Here is a 9,775-nt window from a genome sequence, read left to right as displayed (position 1 = left end):
AAAAAGGCAAACTATATATTTAGTATCTAAATTATTACTTTTGTTCCCTTTTGATATTCAAACTTTATTTTTTTCAAAATCACATCTAACGTTTAGTTTAGGTTTCATTTTAGTATCCATCATTAAAAACTTAACAGAACTGTTGATGTGATATTTTTTTCAGTGATGATGTGGTATTATCTTATTGTGACACTTCAGCTTCACCGTTAAGTTTTTAACGACGGAATGCCAAAATAAACTTAAACTAAATATTATATATGATTTTGAAAAAAAAATAAAATTTGAGTACTAAAACGAAATAAAAATAATAGTTTATATACTAAACTTGTAGTTTACCCAAAAGAAAATATACATTTGGGACCACTTAATTTAACATCAATGTTCCTATAAGTCTTGAATTTCATGATTAAACATTTGACGTTTCTTTGGGTAGAGATATTTTTGGTTACCTTTTTCACACGAAAATAGGAATAGTTTCTAAAACCAACATTGTAGTTCGCGTTATGTCCGAAACTCTGAATCTAATATGTTTCAAAAAATGTGACATAAGAGGTAAGGAAATTAAAAGGTTACCTTTTTAATTTCTCAACGTTGAAAACCAAACAAAACCTGAAATGTATGCATTGGTTTGCTTCATGCCCAATTAATCAGTGGTTTTCCATCCCTTTCAAAATCTTCCGGAACTACTTTACTACTCCAAGGTATATCAAATCCTCCATGACTCGTTCGAATACTAATCCCTCATGATTATTTTTTTATATATTGAAATTTAACTTTTTTCTAAGTCCTAATCTATTGGTACTATTGATGGTAACAAGGGAATTGAATTAGTTCACTCTTTTTTATTTGGGCAAAGAGTCATGATTGATGTAGATACTATTGTTAACCGATGATTTTCCGTAAGATAGAGAAAATAAAGGTAGCATAGAAGAGACGATGAATAATGTAGATGAACGTTGGGAGGGAAGATCCCTTCTTCAGTCTTTCCTCATAATATAAATATCTCGACTATAGGACGACTGATGTCAAACCTATGATGGTGATAACTGTTTGTAGGTTGATTTAAATGAGATGATTCTAGTTGATGTTGGTTTGTCTTTAGTAAATTACGTAAGATTGACAGAGGTTCAATCGTGGGGTTATCTACAAAGTCATCAACATAATGAATATCACATCAATATCATAACGATCATCATTAGTCAAAAGATAAAATTAATACAATTACATTAATTTAAAGGCAAAATTAATATATTTTAAAAAATAGAAATAAAATTACTTATTTAAATTTACTACATAGTAAAATAACCATTAAGCCTATATTTTATCATTTATCATACTTTTCAATTTTTGGTAAAATTTTCTGAAAATTTTACCAAAAATTGAAAAGTAAGAAAGGAAAGAAAAAATCATCATCATTATTTTTCACAAGAAGATTGGGAATTGTATCAATAATATATAATATTTGGTTTAAATTAAATATTAGTTATACTAGCTTTTTAAAAATGTATTATACAATATTAATAAAATATTAAACTTTTGATTTGAATTTAATTAGATTTATATTAATTTTTCTCTTTTTGAATAGTATAAAGTAATTATAAAATAGTACATATTTAGAAAAATTTAAATTAAAAACTTATGTTAATATTTTATTTAAATTTATAAATAAATTAAATATCAATAATTATATATAGAAAAATCAATAATTAAAATCCTCTTATTATTATTTGATCAAAATCGAATTCCTGTTGTTTAATAACGTGTTTTCATGTAAATTAAATATATAGGATGAGACTTTGAAAAAATAAATGTTGAATATTAACCTAAACAAATTATAAATTGCATGTGATTCATATTAATTCTTCCGTATAAAAATTAAAAATCAAATTAATTAAATCAAGGATTTGAACAACGGAATTAATCACTAAATATTCTAATAATAAATAAATCAAGACATTAAGATTAAAAAGATTGTTTAGGTATTGACCTAAAATCTAGAAATTAAATAAAATTGCAACATATATAACGTTAATTTAATTTTTAATTCTTCTCCACATATGTATAATATAATTGGATAAGTAATTATTATTTTAGATAAATTCCTATAAACATTTATGCTTTAGTTACATATCCTTTTATTTTTTCCCCTACATAAAATTCAAAAACAAAACAATTTCTGAAAGAGAAAAAAGAAAGCACAATATATGTATATATATACACATATACATGTATGTATGCATGTATGTTTTAGTTGCACCCAGCCCAGCAATCTTTGAATTTTATGTTCATTAATTTTCTATCATCTCCTCTATCCCCCATTTAATTATCTCTTTCGTTTCTTCACTGTCACTATTTCTCATCTCTTCCCTTATTAGCAGTACTGTTTGGAGAACACCTCATTTTCTATTCAGGAAAAAATATATATTTTGCTTGTGTTTAGCTCTGTAAATTTTGGGTTTTGCTTGGAAAAATTTTTGGTTTGTACTTTTGGAGGAGAAATGTGGAGCGAAGAGCTGTATTTCTGGGGTTCTAAAATCGATTGGAGAGATTTGATGGAATTTTAAGAGTTGATGCTTTACTTTTGGACATTTCATGGAGCTTATAATCCGGTTCGGTTCAAGTCACTTAACCAGATTTGATTTTAAGCTTCGATTTGTTGCTGTTTTATTGGAGGTAAAGCTTCGATTTTACTGTAATTATTCTCTCAGACTGTTTGAATTGTATGAAAAGGCTAGGATGGTTGTGGGTTTTAATTGTAGAAATATATCAGGTTGCAGAACACATGGGTTCACTTAGAAAATTAGTTCGAAAAGGATCAGATACTTCGAAATTTGCTGTTTAATACTTTGAAAGTTTTTTTTTTGTTATTTTTCTTTTCTGCATTTGAAGATGTGATTCTTTTTGGCTACTCCATAGTTTTATTTTATTTATTGTTTTGACAGTTTAGCGACGATATATTGGGATTCTTTCCTTTTGGAAGCTGTTCACTAAGGGTTTGCTTGTTGGATAAGACCGTGAACTATTTGAAATTTGAAAGTTTCTGGGATTCATACATCTACAGTTCTCATCTTATTACTTTTGAATTATTTGAAGTTGAAATTTTTCGGGGGTGAATGCCACATCAAATAGCTAGATTTGAGTTCATGATTTGTAAAAACTTATCTTGGTGCTGGTATTAGCCACTGTTTGGTTTTATTAGATATCTATTGTTGCATAGAGTTTTTCTTTGCCCTTTTGGTTTTAGTTTCTAATTCTGGGGTTTCTTGTTTGTGTAATTCCCTTTAAAGCTCAAGCCTTTTCTTACTTGTACTGCAGATTTTATTGTTATTGTTATGGTTTGAAGCTGCTACCGCTAAGTTCCAGGAGCATGATGATCTGCAATGGGAAGGCCAAGAAAGAGGAAGCAGTGAAAACATTGCTTTGCATTCATGTATTCATGACCAGATAGTTGAACAGTGGAGGCGACCAGGCCATAAGGTTTATTCTGTTACTCCTCAAGTTTATGAGCACTCAGGTATCTCAAATCATGTGGATCACAAAGAAAGGTCATTGCTTGGGATTCCCGAATTGCTTGGTCATCCAAAGGATGCTAAACAACCTATAAGAATATTTTTAAATTACGATGCTGTTGGCCACTCACAGGATAGAGATTGTCGAAAAATTGGTGACATTGTGAAGGTGGGTGCTTTTGTGTCCTTGGTGATATCTTTAGCATTGTAGTTCTGGTCATGATTGTAAGTCTAATTGAGGGTATTTGGTGTTTTCTTTCTTTGTTTTTTTTTTTGTTGTTTCTGGATTTTCTTTTACCAGCTTGGGGAGCCACCTCTGAGTTATCCGCCTGGCTTGCCCTCCTGCAATCCCCATGGTGATCCTCCAATCTATGGTGACTGTTGGTATAATTGCACTTTGGATGATATATCTAAGGAGGAAAAACGTCGCCGACTTCGCAAGGTTTCAGTTTATACATTCTACAATTAAATTTGCTTTTGTTGAGTTAGGATTAAGCCAATGCTAACTTTTCTAAGGAATTGAATGAAGGCTCTAGGACAGACTGCTGACTGGTTCAAGAGAGCCTTGGCTGTTGAGCCTGTGAGAGGGAATTTGAGATTGAGTGGATATTCTGCATGCGGACAAGATGGAGGTGTACAGCTTCCTCGTGAATATGTTGAAGGTATCTCATTGCAGTTTCTTAACGTTACTTTGATTCCATTTTCATCATGATGTTGGCCTCTAAGAGTATTTTCATGTTAGATTAATTCTTTTGTAACCACGATTTTTATCTATCTTTTCCTACAGATGGTGTTGCTGATGCAGACTTGGTTCTTCTAGTGACTACAAGACCTACCACTGGCAACACTTTGGCATGGGCAGTAGCGTGTGAACGCGACCAATGGGGCCGTGCAATAGCTGGTAATTGCTTGTTGTCCCATCTCTAAAGTGTGGAGAATGTTGCTTTTGTGTGCAGTAGAAATCTAAACTCAAAAGCAATGTTGTACTTCCGCTTTGTAGGTCATGTGAATGTTGCTCCTCGACATTTAACGGCTGAAGCGGAGACTTTACTTTCAGCTACACTTATCCATGAGGTTTGATGATTTTAATTTTATGAATTTGAAAGAGTATAGAAGGAAATTACTTGTCCTAAATACCCTTGTTGTTTTCATCCAGGTTATGCATGTTCTTGGCTTTGGCCCACATGCTTTTGCTCATTTTAGGGATGAGAGAAAAAGGAGGCGCAGTCAGGTAATTACATGGCATGTACTGGGAATATGAACATCAAACCAATTTGCATGATAAGTTCTGGATTCTAAAGTAAAAGTTCAACTGTGCGTCACTTGTTCATTGCCTTTGAGATCAGACTTCAGTTGAACTTTTAATATTTTGCGATTTGGATGCATACAGATGCTTCCAACACTGCATCTTATGTCTAGTTACTTTCAATATGAAAAAATGTATGTTGCTTACTTTTTCATATCTTTACTTGATGGGAAGTTTTTGAACCTCACTATTCCATGGTTATCACTTTGTGCATTTGCAGGTCACTGCACAGACCATAGATGAAAAGCTTGGGAGGATGGTAACTCGTGTGGTGCTTCCACGTGTTGTTATGCATTCACGACATCATTATGGGGTATTGTTACCTTCTTTGTTGTGCTGAGGTTTTTGGCTTTAGATTACTGAAAGAAAGCACTATGAGAAAATTGAATGACTAGTTGATGATTGTTTAATCGACAGGCGTTCTCAGAAAATTTTACAGGCTTAGAGCTAGAAGATGGGGGAGGGCGTGGCACATCAGGTATTCAATTTTGGCTTAGTTATTATTGCCTTTCCCCCTCTCTATTTTGAGCCATTGGTTGTGGATTACTCATGGAAGTTAGTGTAGAGTACAAAATATAATTCTTAACAGAAGATGCAGCGGTTTAGCCATATGGTCCTTAATGTTTTGATTGATGACTTGGCTGCAGGATCTCACTGGGAAAAGCGACTTTTGATGAATGAGATAATGACGGGATCTGTGGATACAAGATCAGTAGTTTCGAAAATGACACTGGCATTGTTGGAAGATAGCGGATGGTATCAAGCTAACTATAGCATGGCAGATCATCTTGATTGGGGTCACAACCAAGGAACAGATTTTGTTACCTCTCCTTGCAATCTCTGGAAGGGGGCATATCATTGCAATACAGCCAATTTGTCTGGCTGTACATATAACAGGGAAGCAGAGGGCTACTGTCCTATTGTAAGTTATAGTGAGGACCTTCCTCAATGGGCTTGGTATTTTCCTCAGGCTAACAAGGGTATGTTCTTGTTTGCAACTTGAATTCCTTATTTATGGGGATTGAAAGCCAGTGTATTAACATATAAAAATTTAAGTTACAATTATAGCGAAATTATTTTCAGTTTTGGTTTCACATTTTCCTAATGTGATACTTGGATTCTGCATGCAACTTGTCCTTGAGAGTCCATGGCCTTTGTTATTGACTTTTACAGGTGGTCAGTCCTCACTGGCAGATTATTGCACATACTTTGTGGAATATTCTGATGGATCTTGTACAGACACTAATAGTGCTAGGGCCCCAGACAGAATGTTAGGTGAAGTGAGAGGGAGCAATTCCAGGTGATTTTGGACCCAAAAATACTTTATTGGGGCTCTGTTTAAACTTTTCTTTTTACCTTAGACATGGTTAGAATTTTGAGGCAATTGCTGATGAATCATCTTTTAATGATTACATAGGTGCATGGCTTCATCCTTGGTGCGTAAAGGTTTTGTGCGTGGTTCTGTGGCCCAAGGAAATGGCTGTTACCAGCACAGATGTGTAAATGATTCATTAGAGGTACGGTTTGGTGTTTGCTAAGCAAAGCTTGGCTACGACCTTTTCCCTGCATGGACTGGCTAACTGAAATAATAGCTTTTGTTAAATTCTTTCCCTCCTGCACCTTTTAATTAATTTTGTTAATAAATTTCTTTCAGGTTGCCGTGGATGGTATTTGGAAAGTCTGTCCTAAATCTGGTGGACCAGTTCAGTTCCCTGGTTTTAATGGTAATTTCAATCAACCATCTTTTCAGTCATTAAAATCTATCTATTTGCACTGATAATTTATTTTGATGTTTTGTCTGCAGGTGAACTGATTTGTCCTTCTTACCATGAACTCTGTAGCATTCCTGCGGTTTCTGTGTCTGGCCAATGTGCAAATTCTTGTAATTTTAACGGTGACTGTGTAAATGGAAAGTGCCATTGCTTTCTGGGGTTTCATGGTCAAGATTGTAGTAAAAGTGAGCTCCGCGATCCTTCTCAAAGTCATTATTTAGCTAAGATAAAACATGGTATGCCAATTCTCTTCCAAGACAATCCTTTTAAATAAACTGATGTTATTTTTCCGGCCTTGCGTTGTATGATTTTCAGGATCTTGCCCCAGCAATTGCAATGGGCATGGAAAGTGCCTCTCAAATGGGGTCTGTGAATGTGATAACAGCCATACCGGCATTGACTGCTCCACTGGTAATATGTGTACATATATGAGTATAGATACTCGCTTTCTGTCCTTTATAGTTGTTTTTTTCTATATTATTTGTGGATGAAAATTTGAGGGGTTTCTATATCAGTAATGCCTTTTCTGGCATTGTTAAGCATAAATATACGATATATGATCTTTCTATTATTCCCTCTTTTTTCAAGAAAAACCAAATGAAGCGTTGAGTGATGTTTCAATATTCTAAAACATTCAGACACCTCTCAAGGTTTTCATTTCATTATTGAAACATTTCATGCTGTGTATGTATGGAAAAAAATACAGTCAATTAATTGCATATTTCCTGTTTGTATTTCCTCGTTCTTACCATTTTATTTGGAATTATATGCCAGCTGTTTGTGATGAACAATGCAGCCTCCACGGCGGTGTCTGTGACAATGGAGTTTGTGAGTTCCGCTGCTCTGACTATGCAGGCTACACATGCCAGAATAGCTCTACACTCCTCTCGAGTCTTTCAGTATGCAAGGATGTGTTGGAGAGGGAGTTGTCTGGGCAACATTGTGTACCTAGTGAAGCAAGTATGTTACAGCAGCTAGAAGAAGTTGTTGTCATGCCCAACTACCACCGTCTATTCCCTAGCGGTGCACGAAAGTTGTTTAATAATGTATTTGGAAGCAGCTACTGTGATGCAGCTGCTAAGCGACTGGCCTGCTGGGTAAAGTAGCTTTCCCCGACTCTTCTATTTCCAAGCATGTTTTTCACTAATAGTTATCTCCATTTTGGGTCTTGTCACTTATTCTTTGCCTTAACAGATTTCGATCCAAAAATGTGATAACGATTTGGACAACAGGCTGCGGGTATGCCATTCGGCATGTCAGTCATATAATCTAGCATTTGGAGTATCACTAGATTGCTTGGACCAAACTCTGTTTAGTAGCGAAGAGGAAGGTGACAGCCAATGCACCGGCTTTGGCGAGACGAAGGTTTCCTGGTATAATCGCTTTCGAACTAGTTTCTTTTCGAGAAATATGGCTTTGAAAGGATTGTCTGTAAAATATAGGAAGTATTAGCATCACCCCCAACTGCCCTCCCCCCCCCTCCCTTCTAGGGTTCCAGAGTAGGAAAGGTGGCACTTAAAATGCAGTGCCCTGTCCAAAATTCAGTTAGAAAAATTGGGCATGGTTAGGCTTCCCAATTAAAAAGCCTCTGTAGAGAAGATTGAAAATGTAAAAAAAGAAGAAAAATAAGCGAGCAGAGTTAGTGATCCATGTTTGGCCGAAGGCCTTGAAAGGAAAAGTCCCCATGTTTTTCGCTTTAATGGTTAATGGGTAATAGTTTTTTCATGCTTGTACTTGTACAGTTTAACCATGTACCATGGACAATCGAGCGTATAGGTGTAGGGATTATGGTAACTAATTTGGTTTATTGTTTGGCTACAACACATCTACACCTGAAAAAAAAAAACATGCAAGTTGGATTAGGATCATAATGATTGATTGTAGGATAAATTTTGGAAAGAGAATGAAAGCCGAGTAAGACAAAGAGATGCATTAATTGGTCGAGTAATTAAGAATGCTTATATCATCTCACTTTATGTGGGTTTTAATATCGACATTTACTTTAAAAATGTGGTATTTCTTTATTTAATTGAAAAAAATTAAGACCGTCGTTAAAATAAAAAAGGTAGGCATACGAAGTTACCTATTACAACAACCAACGGCTTTACGAAAGCCGTTAATATCCCGTACAAAAGTAGGCAGCAATTTTTTTTACTGCTTAAAAGGTGTTATTTATAGAAAACATCTATTAAAAGGTGCTTTTTTGTAAGGGTAAACTACACATATCATCACTCAACTTTCTTTTTACTCTTATTTTGATCACTCAAGTTTAAAACTTCTCAATTTATTAATTTAACTTTATACACTAAACTTTTTTGGTCACTCCGCCGATAAAAGTTAACGGTGTTATGAAATTGTCTAATAAAATGATTTTTCATTAACTTGGTTGTCTTCTTGCCATTTTGGGGTGTCACTTGAAGGGTATAAATGAGAGGATGGAAAAGGATGAGGTTGCAGAACAAGCATGGCAGATTGAATCAAGGTTTGAACGTTAGTCTTATGAAAAGACTTTGAATTTCAAACTTGTTATTAGGAATTTTGATTTGTATACCCTTTACATTGGCAGTGTTACTTCAGTATGGAAAAGAAGAAGCTTGTAGGTATAGTCATTCTAAAGAGAAATCCGGATACCTGGAAAAGTCCAAGTTACCTCCGCTAGAACTTAACTTCCTAGACCTGCCAATTCGAAAGGTATAAATTTTATGTTTTACAATGTTATGTTGTTGTTTCCTCATATATCTACCTTTTCGGTGTACAATGTGAACTAATTCTACATTCATTTCAGTTCGAGAAAGAGTGTCTATATTATATGCGTACTGTTTCTTGTGGATATGGATCAAGCTGCAGGTTTAATCATTCAGACCCACTGCTTCTGAAGGATCCAAAACTTTCAGCTTGGACCCTTGGGGTTTTGGAAACCATTCTTCAGGGAATTCTAATGGTGAACACAATGCTTTGCCATCATCCATTGAACCTCTTCATTGTCATTCAGTATGTTGCCAAATGAGCATTCTATCTACTTGAATCATAATTCAGCTTATGCTCAAGGGATGCATGCAAATTCCAAATGGAACAGACATCGGGTAGCTCATATCTCTCTGGTAAATATGATAATTATCTTTCCGATGTAATGTTTCTAGATTCGTAGGAACTTTGAATGATGGGATATGAAAGTAAAGGCTTCTACA

The 9,775-nt window shown here is 34.6% G+C and overlaps 1 protein-coding gene across 1 annotated transcript; it reads left to right on the top strand.

Annotated features, from left to right (window-relative positions):
• The first annotated feature begins 2,420 nt into the window (after window positions 1–2,420).
• Window positions 2,421–8,282, top strand: LOC120183378 (leishmanolysin-like peptidase). Its single transcript, XM_039188094.1, has 17 exons — window positions 2,421–2,673; window positions 3,316–3,678; window positions 3,811–3,951; window positions 4,039–4,171; window positions 4,297–4,410; window positions 4,510–4,583; window positions 4,666–4,740; window positions 5,036–5,128; window positions 5,233–5,293; window positions 5,463–5,795; window positions 5,989–6,115; window positions 6,233–6,332; window positions 6,470–6,539; window positions 6,620–6,772; window positions 6,903–6,998; window positions 7,362–7,684; window positions 7,782–8,282. The coding sequence occupies exons 1-17, from the start codon at window positions 2,593–2,595 to the stop codon at window positions 8,037–8,039; spliced, it is 2,595 nt and encodes an 864-aa protein (XP_039044025.1). The 5' UTR covers window positions 2,421–2,592; the 3' UTR covers window positions 8,040–8,282.
• Window positions 8,283–9,775: the final 1,493 nt, after the last annotated feature.

The sequence above is a fragment of the Hibiscus syriacus genome, unplaced genomic scaffold (genome assembly GCF_006381635.1).
Source record: "Hibiscus syriacus cultivar Baekdansim isolate YM2019G1 unplaced genomic scaffold, ASM638163v2 tig00003725_pilon, whole genome shotgun sequence".
In the NCBI taxonomy this organism is placed as follows: Eukaryota; Viridiplantae; Streptophyta; class Magnoliopsida; order Malvales; family Malvaceae; genus Hibiscus; species Hibiscus syriacus.
The sequence above is the reverse complement of the archived record's forward strand: the minus strand, read 5'-3'. Positions and strand labels throughout refer to the sequence as shown.